We start from the raw sequence: 16,650 nt of genomic DNA, 5'->3' as shown, positions 1-16,650 counted from the left end.
CCCCCCACCTCCTCTTGTCCTTCCTTTGCTCAATATCCAACCTGAAGGAGGAGTCTGGAGAACTAGAAATCTCTCTGCTTTGTGACATTTTCATTCGTCCTAACAAAAATATAAGACTGCAGTTTTTAGGTTTTTTAAAAGTTAAGTTTCTTTTTTGCTATTTGTATTGTACCGGCATTCCTGGATTTACATACTTACCTTTTATCTCATCAGTCCTTACTATTGACTATGCTGACAGGAGCTGATGCGAATTGAAGTCCAACAATGTCTAAGAAGAGTCACTCCTGGCTCAGACAGACCAAACTTCAAACGCTTCTGAATTAAGAGGGCTCTTTATCAAACTATAGCATTTTTTGCAGGGGGGGAATGGAACTCCTTCTTGAGGAGCTCCAGCTACCACCGCTATCCATAATTTTTACACTACTTTCAGTTTGCCATCAGGATGGTGTAAAAGCCTGAACGGAACAGGCTGGAACAGGCCTTTTATAAAAGAAATTGATGCCAAAAACACTGGGATGTGTTATAGACACTTGAGAACAACATTTAGGAACAAAAACCATTCCGATAGGATTTTATTAACCCTTTAACAACTGAAATGCCCTCCGGAACGGAATGAAACAGCCCGGAACAGTGACTTCCCAGCGAGCCAGACCTCTGAAATTCACCAGTCCCACATGACTACATGGGATGCATGCAATAAGACACAAAACTTCCACACAAACCACGTTCCGATACCCGTTCCAGGCTATAATACGCTTTTACGTAAAACAGCCCAGAACAGAGACTTCCCAGCGAGCCAGACCCACCAAATTCACCAGTCCCACATGACTACATGGGGTGCATGCAGTAAGACACAAAACTTCCACGCAAACCACGTTCCGACATCCGTTCCGGGCTATAATACTATAAACAATATAGTACATTGTTGTTTTGGTTTCCTAGCAAGGTTTTTGTAGTAAGCCAGTGGTTCCCAACCTTTATGAACATGGGACCCCCTTTATAAGCTGAAAAAAATTCCCCAATGTAAATAGCAGGCGCAGGGACTAAAGCCCCCATGTCAGGACCCCACTAGGGATCAGCTGCCCTGCACCTTCAATTTAGTGTTGCAAAGCTCATTGTGCAATTGTTTATTGCTGATTGGTATCTCATCTAGTTTGGCCCTCAGACTGGCAGTGGCTGTCCAAGGTCCTGTTCTCCAGCCTTCGTGCCTGAGAGCCTTTTGACTGGAAAGTTCTTCTGCCTCCACCTCATGCGCTCTGCCCAATGAGTAGAAGTCCCTCCCACAGGTTCCAGACTTTACTAACCTTGATTTTGAAAGTAGTTGTGTCAGAAACTCATTTCACAGAAAGCAAACTGGTGAGGTTTGGCCCAAAACTTGAATACAAGGCAGAGGTGGAGTCTGAGCCCAAGCACACAAGAGCACTTCTTGAAACCCGTTTTTTTCCTGTGATAGCACATCTATTTCACAGAAGCCAAACTCAATTTCTCTCCCCCTTCTGCCAGCCGACTAGCCCCTCCAATCTCTCTTTCTCTCTCTCTCCCCAATTCACCAGCCATTCGCAACCTGGTAGCAGCACCAATAGTGCTGCTTAGTGGACCTACAAACAGCAAGAAAGGGTATTGCTGATCACCCCAGAGGTTCCTGGGTTATCCTGTGTTATCTCCCATTTCCCAACAAAAGGAGAGGCAGCAACATGTGTGGTTGGTGAATTTTGGTAGGTCTGGCTGATTGGGAAGTCACCGTTCCGGGCTGTTTTGCGTAAAAGAGTATTATAGCCCAGAACGGATATCGGAACATGGAACAGGGTAGGTGCCACCACACTAAAGGTCTATTTCCTATGTTGTGCGGAACAGACCTCCTGATAAGTTGGTATCTGCAGGAGCCCTCACCTGCAGAGCGCAGTAATCAACTGGGTACATAAGGAGTAAGGTATCCTGGTCCCAAGCTGTATAGGGCTTTGTACACCAAAACTAGAACCTTGAACTTGGCCAGATAGCAAATTAGCAGCCAGTCCAATTCTTTCAGCAGCAGGGTAACATGTTGGCGATACCCTACTCCAGTGAGTAGTCTCACCACCACATTTTGCACCAGCTGCAGCTTCCGGACCAACCTCAAGGGCAGCCCCACATAGAGCACATTACAATAATCCAGCCTGGAGATTACCAGTGCGTGGACCACAGTAGTCAGGCTATCCCGGTCCAGAAACGGCTGCAGCTGTCTTATCACCCAAAGCTGGTAAACAGCACTTTTATCCCCTGAGGTCACCTGGGCCTCTAGTGACAAAGATGGATCCAGGAGCACTCCCAGACTACCAGCCTGCTCTTTCAGATGGAGTACAACCCCATCCAAGCAGGCAACTGACCAATTATCTGAACTGGGGAACCACCAACCCACAGTGCCTCCATCTTGCTAGGATTCAAAATCAGTTTATTGGCCCTCATCCAGCCCAACACTGAGTCCAGGCAGCGGTCCAGGGCTTGCACAGCTTCTCCCGATTCAGATGTTACAGAGAAATAGAGCCGGGTATCATCAGCGTACTGCTGACACCTTGCCCCAAATCTCCTGATGACCACTCCCAAGGGCTTCATATAAATGTTAAACAGCATGGGGGATAAGATGGTACCCTGCGGCACCCCACAGCACAACTGCCAGGGGGCCAAAAGATAATCACCCAATGCTATTATCTGAAAACGACCTTGGACATAGGATTGGAACCACTGTAAAACAGTGCCTCTGATACCCATCTCACCAAGTTGGAAGGATACTATGGTAAATGGTATCAAAAGCCATTGAGAGATCGAGTAAGAGTAACAGGGTCACACTCCCCGTCCTTCTCCCGATAAAGGTCATCCATCAGGGCGACCAAAGCCAATTCAATCCCATAACCAGGCCTGAACCCAGACTGGAACAGGTCAAGATAACCTGTTTCATCCAAGAGTACTTGCAATTGCTGTGCTACAACCCTCTCAGTCACCTTCCCTAAGAAGGGGGTATTTGTGACTGGCCGGTAATTGTTGCAGACCAATGGATGCAGGGTGGGCTTTTAAGCCTTGTCATCACTATCTGCTTTGGTTTCTCAGACTCTCTTCCTGCAAAAGGTAGTTCAGGCACAGGGAGCTGCCCTACATCCTCCACTCTGAAGACAGAGGCAAAGAATTCATTTAGCTTCTCTGCAGCCTCCTTATCCTACTTTTGCCTCCTTTGTCATCCAAGGGTCCAATTGCTTCCCTAGATGGTCTTCTGCTTTGAATGTATTTAAATAATTTTTTGTTGGTGGTTTTTGTTTTAGCAATATGCTCCGCAAATTCTTTTTTAGCATCCCTTAGAGTTTCTTGAATTTCATTTGCCAGAGTTTGTGTTCCTTTATATTCTCATTTGGACAATATTTCCATTTTTTGAAGGAAACCTTACCTCTAATAACTTCTTTGACATGCTTGTTAACCGCAGCAGTATCCTCTTGGCCCTGGTGGTACCTTTCCTGATTTGCAGTAAACAATTGAGCTTCTAATACTGTTTTTAAACAACTCCCAAACATTTGGGAGTGATTAGACCCTCTTGACTTTTTGAACTTTATTTTTACCAATCCTAAACTGTTTCCTAACTCGTAATATCTAACTGGATTCAATGTTTCTTTAGGTGGAAGCTGTTCCTCTATTTGTCTTCTTTTCTTTGGAGTCCCCCAGATCTTTGCACTTGGTCCTCTGCTATTGTCTCTGGCCCTGGGTTCCCTCATTACATCCTATTGATTGCAATACCAATGTGTTTGACACCCAGCTCCTGACACCCCTCTCCATCCAGTCCCACATATTTTCAAGTACTTAATCCAATTTTTTTCTTGTATGCTTCATCCTCATAATCTCAAACTCAGTATGTCAAAGGTCAAACTTCTAATTTTTCCTCCCAAGCTCTTTGTCCTTGTTCTTATCCGTTGAGGTCACCATCCAATCTGTTGATAAGAGTCATAGGCTTGGTTTTCCCTTTGACTTTTTTCTCTCCTTTGCCCCACCCTTCCATATTCAGTCAGTCAGTCATGTCTTGATGCTTTCTTTACAAGTTTATAAAGGATGGCCCTTCCTGTCTGTCCCCTCAGCAAAATCTGGTCTCCTTAGTCTTTCATTGTCTCAACTTGGTCCCCTCAACCTAACAAAGCAATTAACATAGAAATATTAAATAAGCAGAAATTACAACCATATAATAGATCAGCCATGGCAAGTGTGAAAGGAATTTCGATTGTATTCCTTCAGGCCAAAAATATTTACTCTGTTTAATTTATTATGGCTAAAATATATTGTTTGCAGTGTTCAATATAATGGGGAAGTATTTTGTTTGGATGTTCTCCTAACACTTTGTCAGAAGAGATTGTGGTTTGTGGTTAGCAAGTTTCCGGAGCCACAATCAAGGCAACTCAGTGTTAAAGAAAAAGAGGAACTGTTGTAAGAATGTTTCTTAGGAGAAACCACATATGCTGAAAATGTATTGAGTAAAGTTTAGAACTCTTTAGATGTTTTTGGGTGTCTTGTTTTGTACCTTGTGAGATGTCAAAACATGGGCAAAGGGTCCTTCCTCTTTCTCTAAATGGACACAAACAGTTTGAGATACTGGGACCAGGTACCTGCCCTCAGGGGAGGATACTTGGGTAAGGATTGGCCCAAAGGGGTCATACGGTACAATGTATGTATGATGCTTAAATCACTATAAAAGCAATGTTTTCCTGTTTATTGGCAGAGTGAAGTTCGAGAGAGCTTCCTCTCCTATTATGCATACTGGTATCTTTTGTTATTGATCAATAAACCTCTGTCCTTTGGAACACAATCTTTGGTCTGGAAAGTTTTTCCTTCAACACAAGCCATAAGGGGGAAGAACGTTTTCAAAACTATGTATCTCCTCTCCTCAGGGCAAGTTAGTTCTTGATCAGCCTTGTGGTGGTGGTTCTTGAGGAAGAGACCACCTCAGCTGAACATCGGTGAGCTACATTGTTGGCAGTTCTCCATGCTGGTCTATCTACTCTATTCACTCTATAATCAATCATTCACTTCTCTCATTGCTCTGACCATGTGATACTCCTTCCTTACACTGGCTTCCTGTTCAGTCTGAATTATGCACCTTACCTTCAAAACCTTCCATGATCTTCCCTGCTGTCCCATCTCTTCATTCTTATATCTTGATACATCCCTTCCTGTGACCTTTGCTCATTCAGCTCCGTAACTCTCAATCATACAAAAGTTCCCTGTTCCCTGAAACAACTCTGCTCTTTCTTCCTACCCCTTTTGCATGAAACAGACTCCCCAAATGGTCCAACCACCTCATGTACTTCAAATCTCTTCTCAAAACTCCCTGTTTACAAGAAAATTTTGAAACCTTTCTTTTAGTCTCAATACTATATTTTAACTAAGCCAAAATGCATGTAATGGAAACAATTGCACATCATATCTGTTTACCCCTGCCTCCATCCCCTCCACCCTCTGCTACTTTCCCTTCTGTCTGTTTGAAATTGCAAGCCCCATGTGGTAGGGACCTGTAAAACCTGTTATTTGAAAAACACCATGTACATATATGGCACTATTAGTAATAATTTAAAGTATCACTCCAAAGGTGTTAAAATAGTTTTTATTTATTCTACATCATCACCTATAATGGACCGTAAAAGTATATACAATATCTAAAATACTGCAAAGAAAACATTAGGGCCTTAGACAGGTTAGCCTGCCACAATATAAATATTTGTATGAAATCACACATTGTACTAAAGTAAAAAGGTAAGGACACTCTAAAATAGCACACATTAGAACGGAAAGTAACATAAATTTTAAAAGAAATATGCAGAGTATCAAGTTTCTGATTCTTAAGTTCTTGCCAACTTTACAATATCTGTATTTTCATCAGGTCATGGCTTTTTTGGTGATAAAGATATGGATATGGAGATATGGACTTTTTTGGTGATAAAGACATTAAAAGATGCCCTATTATGAAAAACCTAGCAGCACACAATACAGATCACTTCTAAAATATACATACACCAGTTTGTCCATGGTAATTTAACAAAAACAGTCAGAATAGCGCTCTCATGATGATGCAAAAACCTCCAGGGTGCTTAAGCTTCTACAGTATTTTTTGCACCTGCTTTCCACCTTACAATTTACTTAATAGAAGTGTTTCCATTCATTAATGAAAATGACAGTGTACAAAATATTTATGTCAGAGGCAGACATAGATATCCCAAAAATGTATGAGAGAGATACAGCATGCCCGTGTTGTCAATGCTAACAGGTGCACTTGAAACCATCCTGGGTTAGAATTTTTATTATAAACAAATGCCAAGTGAAAAAAGCTGCCCTTAAACTGGATCTATAGAAAAATAAAATAACCATGCAACATCCAAACATATTTGATTATACTATTTTAGAGTCACATATTATTTTGATCCTTAGGGTGTGATTTTTCCATGTTTATGAAAGCCATGTAAATGCAACAGAAATATTCTATTCTTTTCCACCTGGGTGAGACCTTCTGTTAGTTAGTTTTTGGCATTTGGGATTAAGTAGCTCTTTCAATGTTGGTGAAAAGAAATCTCAGCCTTTCTGGCTCCTAATCTGCTTCTGCGGAATGCAGCACATCTGTAATGGCATGGGTAGGACACCTCTGCATATAACCCATTTCTGTCCGAAAAGAATCTCTAAAATACCTTTTGTCTAACCCCCCCAATTCGAGCCTCCTTCGTGACAAGAGACTAACCTCACCTGTAATTCAAACTAAGGCCACTTCACACATGGAAATTCCTCCCTAGATGTCAGTTCCATATATGAATGCTATGCATACACCAACATATACATAATATTCATCTCGTTGACATAGAGCAAACACCACAAATATAGAACTGCCACACTATCTACAAGCAAGATTCACAAAAAATCCAACATGGAAATGACTTCCATGTTGGCATCTAGTTGTAAAAAGGAAGTCTAATTAAACTGCATCATGTCTAATTAAACTGCTTTAAGTTTTTTCTTCAAGCCACATCGCAGTGCAGCAGTCAAGCAAATCAAGAGACCAGATTAGACAATACTTCCTCTTATCACTCCCCTACACATGACAGGAAACATGAGCAACAGTGAGCATTATCTTCCTGTCCAATTACACATTTGCCCCACATCCAGTACCAGCAGCCATTCATGTGGGAGCGTAACATTTGAATGGGGCCTTATGTGTATACAACAAGATGAACATAAGTCCACTTGCCAAATAAAAAAAATGTGGGATTTGGCCATGTGAGCCAAGTCTACACCATACACACATGTAGACCCAGTGGAATACTGTATGTTCACGTGAACTGTTGGTGGTCATGGAGGTGGAGCAGACATGCTAGATGGAAGGAGAGATAAGGCACGCTCTTCAGTCTCTTATCACCTTGTGCAGGGGAGTAATAGAAGAAAATATTGTTGATTCTGGGCCCAGGCAATTGGCTAGTTCATCAATAGCACGGAGGAGTTTCATTCTGTGACAAGGCATAGGAAAAAGATTCTGCAGAGATGTGCAACTCAGTATAAAAACTGAATTCTCAAGCCCAAGCAGGTTTACCTGGAACAAAGTCCCACCAAATTCAATGGGGCTTATTCCAAGTAAGTGTGTATAGGAAAAGTCAAGGTAAAATTAGAATGAAAAACCTGAAGACGAATTCATCTTCAGGGAAATGTAACGTCATCATACAAACACATACAAATACTGTATGACAGAGTCAAATAAAGATTTATCCACAAAAAGCCTTTGCTGTTTTCTACACATGTAGACTATTCATGTGTATTTGTCATCTGCTGTCAGCTCTCCTGCCTCACACATTTAGGCTGACCCTGATCAAGTATCTATCATGTTTAGCAATGTAGACAAATGGAGTTCACAAGTCATTTCTTCTTCTTTGTTAGCCCTGATCAGTTCTTTCAAGTATGTAAGTCTATGTGTGAGAGAGGTGTCTGTGTCACTCAGTTCCGTCCAGCTTCCAGCCTGAACAGAGACAGAGAAAAGTGTCAAAAGCAAAGGGTTTTTAAAGAACAACAGCGAAGCAGCATACCCACCCTGCCCCATGACCAGAGACACTTAATCTAACAAAACTCAGAATCACATTCATTCACAAACATGTTCTATTACCATATGAATTTTGCTGTAGCTGTATGACATAACACAACTTGCAGAGAGCTTCAGCTATGGGGCGGTATATAAATGCAATAAATAAATAAAATTACTGCATGCCCTAAAAAGACTACAGAAAACAATTATCAAGCTACATCTAAACATGCTAGAAGTTTCTTTTTGCCTGTGTTACAATCCATGTCCAAAGTAGGTGACAGGGTCACTCATCAAGTGCATCATCCAAGGAGTGGTTCTGTTTGGTAGTTCTACTGGACTGGGAAACAGTGAGTAGTGCAGTGCCAAAGAAGCAGGCAGGACTGCAGGCCTGATCCTATCTCATTGCCAAAGCTAACTGCCCTCATGCAGGAACGGCACAATCTTGCGGCACTCATGGCTTACACTATCTATAACTGGGACAGGAAACCTGTAGCCTTTCACAGTTGCTTGACTCCAACTCCCATCAGCTCCAGCCAGCATAGCTATGGTTAGGGATGGGAACTGCAGTCCTTCAACATCTGGAGGAACACAGATTGCCCACCCCTGATCTACAGTTAGCCAAGCCAATGCGGATAGTGTAACCTGCTAGATACACTGGGCTGGATCCAGACTTGGGGTCAAATCCAACAGTTATCCCGATTGTGCAAAGACTTGTGCTTGCACAATACAGCATCCCCCTGCGTGCCCCCCAGTCTGTTCTGGGAGTTCCCTCAACCCTCCAGAGCTGATCTGGGGGGTACATGGGAACACATAAAGGAGAGAGAGGATAAGAATGCATGAATGGAACAAGTTCATTTTATACAAACCTAAGTTAGTTGAACTCAATAGGATAAGTTAGTCATGGATTAAGTTCCATTGATTTCAAAGTGACTCAAGTTCAACTAATTTAGTTTAGATCCAACCCAAGTACACGTGAGGCTTTCAGGAATTACAGAAATGTAATTATTCAGGGTTGAATGTACTACGTAAGTGAAAATTAAATTATAAGCTTCCTGTGGTTTATGGCGATTGTTTTTATTCTGTAAGGGTGTTTTTTTTTGAGGGGGGCGGGTATAAAATATTTGTGTTTTCAACAGTGTAAATTACTTGGAATACCTTCAGGTAACAAGCCACTAACAAGTCTGATAAACCACAGAAGCACTATTACCAGAAAACCCAACATCAGGCGTATTTTACCAACACACATTCCAACCCTTTGTCTCTGTGCCCATACCACAGAATTCAGTCAGCTACAGATACACCACAGAAATAAAGCAAACATCTCTTTTCTTCTATTATAATCTTCTAGAGTTTACCTCTGGACTTCTCAAAACTGGGGTTTTGGCCACAGAGTGAATAATATGAGGCACAGACACCAGAGTTTCGGGAAGGTAAAGTGGAAGAGACACAGAATCCTGGAATGTCTCGGAATCTTTAACTAAGCACTGTTGGAGCTGCTCATCAAACCTAGACCAGCAAAGGTAAGAGACACAAAAAAATGCAAGAACTGAAATAACTGCAGCGGCTTGCTTGTCTGCTACCGACCCAATTTCAAGGAATATGCATTGACAAAGAAAGCCCTGAGCAGCTTAGGACCGAGACACTAGATGGAGCGCCTACTCCTTTATACACCCACCCATATGTGAAGATCTATGGGGAATGCCCTCCTGGCAGTGGTTTCGATATTCAGCAACAGCCTGGGGCTTGCTATGCAGCAACAGGGGAGAATATATTTTCTGTACAGGCATTGCAATTGTGGAACTCCCTCCCCTCTCAAAATGATTGATACCGACTCCTAGGAGCTGAAGACTTACAGTACTTATTCGCCTAGACCTTTGGAAGAGCCTGGTGGTTTGTTGAACTGTTTAAAAAGTTTTGATTCTATCTGTGCCGTGTCTCATTTAATTGGTCTTTCATAACATTTCCTGTTTTAAAGCTCTGGGGGTATTACTTTTAGTAACAAACGGTGGGTAAAAAAATGTTTCAAATAAACTTTTTCTTCATTGCTCTTTTGGTATTAAATTAAGTTAAATTTTAAACTTCTAGCAGAAATGAAGAGTTCAGTTTACTAGTCAGTCCCCTATCTGGACTCTCCAGTGGTGAGTGAAGCCTGCTATACCGGTTCCAAAAGGCAGGACTGCAAGGTTCCTGGGATCCAGGGGGCAACTCATCCTTCAACATCAGGACAAAGTATCTAAGCTTATGGAACTGCAACAAAATGGAACACCTCAACCATTAAAAACCTAATTATGATATTGCTTGCATTCATAAGCTGCTGCACTGCGTATCATGTGCATCTGACTAGGTTAATAAGACCTATGGGTACAAACCTCAAGCCACAGACCACAGTATCTTCCTGGAGCAGTTCTGTGGGGTGGGAAGGGGAGGGGGGATGCACTGCAGAGTTTTTGCTCCAAGCTGTGGGATCATTTCCAAACAGTAAGAATTGGGAACTATTACTCAAAGCTATGGAATCAACTTATGGTGTCCCACAACTTGCAAAGAGAAGAAAAACTGCTACCTTCTGCTCTCTGTTTTCTCCTGTTCCAGCTTTTCATACAGGCACTCAGGGAGATGTTCCACTTCTGAAACGGCCACTGTTAGATCTGCTCCACTGGAAATATTTAGTTCTTTGTTGTCTATTTGCTGGCTGGCACAATATTCAGTTGGAAACATTGAATAAGAATACAGCTTTGCAACACGCTGAGTCTTTATCTCAGACCTAGACAATGAGAAATATCAAGCACAGGCAATTGTGTGCTTTATACCAGAATTATGACATATCGGTAAGTCAGCTCTATTGGTCCAGGATGAAACCACGGCTCCATCTCGTTCAGCATTCTATTTGCAAAGGTCACAGCATGATGCTCCCAGGAAATGGGTAAGTTAAACCTACTATTGATTCCTAGCACCTAGTATGTGGAGAAATACTGCCTCTGGACATGGATTCCATTTAGCTATCACAGATAAACAAACAAATCATGGCTAATAGCATATCTTGCGTGAAGTAGTACTTTCATTTATCTCTCCTGAATCTACTGTTAGCCAGTCACCCTGGATGACCCTGAGATCTAGTATAACAAGAGCAGAGAAAAACCTCTATTTTTTCCACACCATACATAGTTATATAAACCTCTTTACTGCTCCCCTTTTCCCCCCTAACTAAAAAGCTCTAAATATCTTAGCTTTCATTGTAGGGACGATGGTCCAAACCTTTCTTTGTTTAAGTCTGGGGTGGGGAACCTTTTTCGCTCCAGGGGCGTATAACATCATGTGCAGGGCAGGTGGCCATGGACCCATAGGATCTTTATCTTTTGTGCATAATTTAGAGTAATAATTTTGAAATTCTAAATTTGTTTCTTTTGTGTTGTATATACCATGTTATGTTCACTATTAATCAAGCGAATAAAATTTTACCCAGCCTCTCTCCACATTTTCCCAATAGCTCTGACACAAAAACATCAGTGCAAATTCAGCTCTAGCAGAATATGAATTCATATTTAGTATGCTGCAGCCTCTCTGAACGGGTGCTGTAAAGTGTCTTAAAAGAGATTACACTGTTTTCTCCAAATTTTCCTCTTGCAAAATGCTAATGTTTCTTATGAAAACCGTATGCTCTAATCCTATCTCTAAAATAGGCCTTACGTGCTTTCCATTGAAGGGGAAGTAGTGCCCTCATTATTCAAAATATTCCTGAAGTACAGCACCCATTTGTGTTTTAAAGTTCTCATTATTCAAGAGTGAAATATTTAAATGACATGAGCCAGAGGTTTTCACATCAGCAGATTACAAGTTTCACACATATTCCTGTTCATTTACAGGAATGAGATCTCCTAAATACTGCAACAGAAGTCGGGGACGGATAAGGGTAACAACAAAGTGGTAATTTCAACCATCATTGTCATTTTTAAAATTGGGCTCCAGTCCAGCATTCTTGGTGCCACTTACAGTAAAACATAAATTAATTAAAGAGGTAGGATAGCAGAGGCAGTTTGTGCAAGTGGAAAGTGTCAAACAGAGAGGGAAATGAAGAGGGCAGGGCAGTGATAACGAAAACTAATGGTTGGTTACCAAGCGCAGCCACATTTTGTTGAACCCTCAACATGACTGCAGTTAATACAAGGGTAATGCTGCATCCTAACAAAAAGTTAAACAGTCTTACCTTCTTTGACTCTGCTGGCCCTCTTGCTGGGTTTTTAATCTGGCTTGTTCCCATAAAACAGGACAAGTGAATTTTCTCAAGTGTTCCTCAAAAAAATATACGTATATCTCTCCATCTTTGCTCACAGCTTCTGTTAGGTTTAAGACACACACAACCCTCTCATAAAATCAAGAGTAGGATAGACTTCCAGATTCAACACAAGTTAACATGAAAATATGAACAGTGCATCAGTTTTTCTAGAATGGAAACACTGAATGTTTGGTTGAACACAGTTCCCCCAATTTTCCTTTGGTCCACATGTTCGGTGCAAGGACAATTACAGTGCTTGATATTGATGATATGGGTATTTCTACCCCACCCTTTAAATTCCTGAAGTGGCTCTCAAGAATCACAATATAAGAATCAATAATACAATAAAATAAAAACATATACAACACTCCAAAATAAGCAGATGTAAAAAGGTTAAATAAAAAGACCTGGGGAAAATAAAAATGCCCAGGGCCATGACAAGTGGTGATGACTGCTGGACAGATCACCGATTAATTCGATCCACCATGGCCATTAATATTGTTCCTCAACGTAGACTTCAGGGAAGAAAACCAAGGCATAAAATGAACACCCATACCCTTCAAAATCCTATTAAGCGAGCCTGCTTTCCAACAACTCTCAAGAAACATCTACCGACGGAACTCCCTGAAAATGTCAAGGAACACTGGATTAAACTGAAGACATCCATTATTGCAGCATGTGAACAAACCATTAGATACCAAACTAAGAAACATCAGGATTGGTTTGATGAGAATGATAGTGAGATTGAACATATCATTGACAAGAAAAGGAAAGCCTTCCAGATATGGCAGAAGGACATTAACTCTGCTGCTAAGTCGTTAATAAAAATGTTGAAGAGCACTGGGCCCAGGACCGAGCCCTGTGGTACCCCACTCGTTACTTCCGCCCAGTTTGAGAAGGAACCATTGATAAGGACTCTTTGAGTACGATTCTGGAGCCAACTGTGGATCCACCTGATAGTTGTTCCATCCAGCCCACATTTAGCTAGCTTGCTAATCAGAATATCATGCGGCACTTTGTCAAAAGCTTTGCTGAAGTCGAGATATATTATCTCCACAGCATTCCCACAGTGTACATGGGAGGTTACCCGATCAAAAAATGAGATAAGATTAGTTTGGCAGGATTTGTTCTTCATAAATCCATGTTGGCGCCTAGTAATCACTGCATTGTTTTCAAGGTGCTTGCAGACTGACTGCTTTATAATCTGCTCCAGAGTTTTTCCAGGAATTGATGTTAGGCTGACTGGTCTGTACTTCCCCGGTTCCTCCTTTTTGCCCTTTTTGAAGATAGGGACAACATTAGCTCTCCTCCAGGCATCCGGCACTTCACCAGTCCTCCACAATTTCACAAAGATAATAGACAGTGGTACTGAGAGTTCTTCAGCCAGTTCCTTCAATACTCTAGGATGCAGTTTATCGGGCCCTGCCGATTTAAACTCATTCAAAGTGATTAGGTATTCCTTGACCGTTTGTCTGTCAAGCTCAAGCTCCAATCCTGCTCCTTCTACTTCGTGTTTCCCGGGAGGGTCATAGACCCTTTTCTGGGAGAAGACTGAGCCAAAGTAGGAATTGAGCACTTCTGCCGTTTCTTTGTCATCTGTTACCATTTTGCCATCCTCGTTGAGTAGCTGTATAATGATAATGTAGTCTCTGCACATTCAGAGAAAGATCTTCAAACTATCCTAAATGTCTTTGCAGAAGCACATGGAAAGCTTGGGCTCTCACTTAATATTAAAAAAACCCAAAAAACTGCTTCATCAACAGGTGCGAACTAGTCCCTCTGTAGCACCATCAATCCAGCTTAATGATGTGGCAATTTCAGATGCTAACTCTGTCCATCTATTGATGGCCGCACTATGTCATCCACAACATTGATTTCCATCTACCAACAATGCCCTTCTGCATTGTACAGAGGACAAACAGGGCAGTCTCTATGAAGAACACAAAAAGAGTCTGCTGGATTGGCTTCCGGTTTCCGGTTACAGACATCGGGTGAGACTCTTCCTTGTCTTGGGTTTTTGTTTTATTTTTATCTAATTTTTATCTTAGATATTTTATTTTCAGTCTTAGCCTTTTAATGCCCAAGCCTGTTTAGCTTGCAGAGCAATTAAATTTTTTTGCAATTAAGCTGTTCCCTGACACTGGCCTTGGCTATTCGCCTTCCTTTGAAGATTTACAGCAATATCCCCATATATCTCTCCGAGTTCAAATGCTTCTGATAAGAATGGTGCTTACAAGAAAAGAGAGAAGAGCTTTAGGCCTCCCTCTTCCCTCTCAGTGTCTACCAGAGAAAGACAAGACTGTAAAGATAAATGACAAGCTTAAGTTAAAAAAGACCCGGCATGAAAGGAAACAAAACTATTCCCCCCCCACAACACCAAACTGAACTTGCCTTATTAAAGGGACAGCAGGAAATCACAAAATTTTTCTCAATTATTCCTAGTCACCATATTGAAAAGGACAAAGAGCCAGTAATACCCTCTCCTAAGGAATGGTCTTTACCTCTTAAAGGCTACCTTCACAAACACAAAAATGTTTTACCTACAATGAACCTGGCTGATGAACTAGTGTTGGCTGAAAGCCAGCTTTTAATTAAGGGCTCAGCTTTGTCTCAAGAAACTAACGACTCCCTGGATAAATTAGACTCAGATGCGCAGCAGGTCACTGACATCTCTAACCCACCTCAAGTACATCAGACAGTTAGTCTATCCCAGCCTACAGTGGTGGAACAGCCTAGTGACAAATCTGTGGATCAACTGGACCAAATGGAGACTCATGTATTGTCATCAGTCCTTAACCACCCAGTTTTAAAAGATTCTATATCTGACTTATCATTACAAGGGTGGTTACTTATGTTGACCACAGACCTGGAGCATCTTAAAGCCTACATGAATGAATGCAATTATTTGTTAACAACGTTAGTCAATACGAGATGTATTTCTCAAGACAGTGTTCCTTCCTCTACCCAGGAACGTTCAGTAAGTCCTGCAGTTGTGGTGAAACCTGTTCAGCAGAATCCACCCAGGGTCAGAAAGAAAGGGCCAGCATTTCACCCAAAAAAAGAGCAAAAATGTGAAGTCTCAAAAACCTACGCGGAAAAGCAGGTGGAATTATAAGAGACTTTTTAGCATGCTAGAAACTGCATCGAAAACGCTAACTCTAATTCAAGTACATCTCAAATGAAAGAATTAAAGCAGTCTGACATAAAGTGTTTCACAGTGCATTCAGATGAAGGAAGAATTGCTGATTCAACAAATAGAGAGGGGAAGAGTACTTCTGAAATTCTCCCTCCATCCCCTTCAATATACATACCTCTGCAGGACCCCTGGCAAGACGTTTTGAGTGTTGAGCCTATAAAACATCCATCTGAATCCCCAACTTTACATCTGAGATGGAAACTTATAAGGAATAAGCTAGTTCTAGCAAATTACCCAAAACCATGGGGCCTTTTAAGTTCATTAGACAGAAAATGCCACCTGACTGACATACTGAATAAGACGACAATACCTTCCCTTTATAGGAAAATTTGTACAAATGACATTTGCCAAGTTGAATATCTCTATTTTAATAGCAATAGAGCTCGGGCAGTGGTTACATTTCCCTCACAGGAAATAGCCAAGCAAATTTGGCTTAATAAAGACTCTCTGTCTAAGCAGGGTATAACAACTCTTCACTTTTTTGCAAATGTAGCCCCCCCATTGAACCTAATAAATGATTCGAATAAGTGCCAAAACTATCTAGATATTTTAGGTCAATTAGAACAGGATCCGTTGATAGTATTAGAGGATCAAGTCAACTGTGAGGGAAATCTCTTCGAAACCCGACAATTTCCCACATACCGCCAAAATATCAACGGAGTTCTCTTAGTCCAAATAGCCAGAGTGTGCGATTGAAATCCCTTTTGACATCTGAAGGAATGTTTATACCAAGTATCAACGAGGCCCAGATCCCCATACAAAGGGAGAGTGAAGTTTTAGCCTGCGCTATTAACAAGATACTTCCTCCGACAAATATCCACCTTTTGCCAGTTAGATCCTCCCGACAGGAGGAACTTCTTGATGACCTCCCGACAGAGGAAGAACAATCTCTGCTACAGTCTTTTGGTCTACTGCCTGAGTTTGAACGGGACAAAATCTTAAATAGATTAGTACATCTTTCATTACGACTATCAGTGATCCATGAACAATCAAAGGCGAGCCCGTGCCACAAAGCAGACGTGGAAACGGAAGAAAAATCCGTTTCATTTTGTTCGAGCTCCTCTCCTGGATTAGTTTCTAATCTGGGCACTTCCAACCGGATTTTTTCCAAGGTGACAAAAGAAC

At 41.5% G+C, this 16,650-nt stretch overlaps 1 protein-coding gene and 1 long non-coding RNA gene across 5 annotated transcripts in view; one reads left to right on the top strand and one right to left on the bottom strand.

Annotated features, from left to right (window-relative positions):
• The window catches only part of LOC133376150 (uncharacterized), a 28,379-nt gene that overhangs the window by 2,660 nt on the left and 9,069 nt on the right, over positions 1 to 16,650 (top strand). The window contains exons 2-4 of one of the 3 annotated variants that reach the window (XR_009760407.1): positions 9,408 to 9,579; positions 10,649 to 10,979; positions 11,920 to 11,980. This is a non-coding gene — a long non-coding RNA (uncharacterized LOC133376150). Of the gene's footprint in view, positions 1 to 4,895; positions 4,965 to 9,407; positions 9,580 to 10,648; positions 10,980 to 11,919; positions 11,981 to 16,650 lie in introns of all 3 variants that reach the window. The other 2 variants (XR_009760408.1, XR_009760405.1) reach the window with 2 other exon arrangements.
• The window catches only part of MCM3AP (minichromosome maintenance complex component 3 associated protein), a 97,412-nt gene continuing 86,384 nt past the window's right edge, over positions 5,623 to 16,650 (bottom strand). For both annotated transcript variants that reach the window (XM_061607629.1, XM_061607630.1), the window contains exons 26-29: positions 12,261 to 12,390; positions 10,620 to 10,820; positions 9,415 to 9,565; positions 5,623 to 7,996 (exon numbers count right to left, since the gene is read on the bottom strand). In XM_061607629.1, the coding sequence (XP_061463613.1) occupies positions 7,850 to 7,996; positions 9,415 to 9,565; positions 10,620 to 10,820; positions 12,261 to 12,390 (629 nt within the window). In that variant the 3' untranslated portion in view covers positions 5,623 to 7,849. The remainder of the gene's footprint in view (positions 7,997 to 9,414; positions 9,566 to 10,619; positions 10,821 to 12,260; positions 12,391 to 16,650) is intronic.

This window comes from Rhineura floridana, chromosome 2 (assembly GCF_030035675.1).
Source record: "Rhineura floridana isolate rRhiFlo1 chromosome 2, rRhiFlo1.hap2, whole genome shotgun sequence".
In the NCBI taxonomy this organism is placed as follows: Eukaryota; Metazoa; Chordata; class Lepidosauria; order Squamata; family Rhineuridae; genus Rhineura; species Rhineura floridana.
Note: the sequence above shows the minus strand (reverse complement) of the source record. Positions and strands in the feature narration are given on the sequence as shown.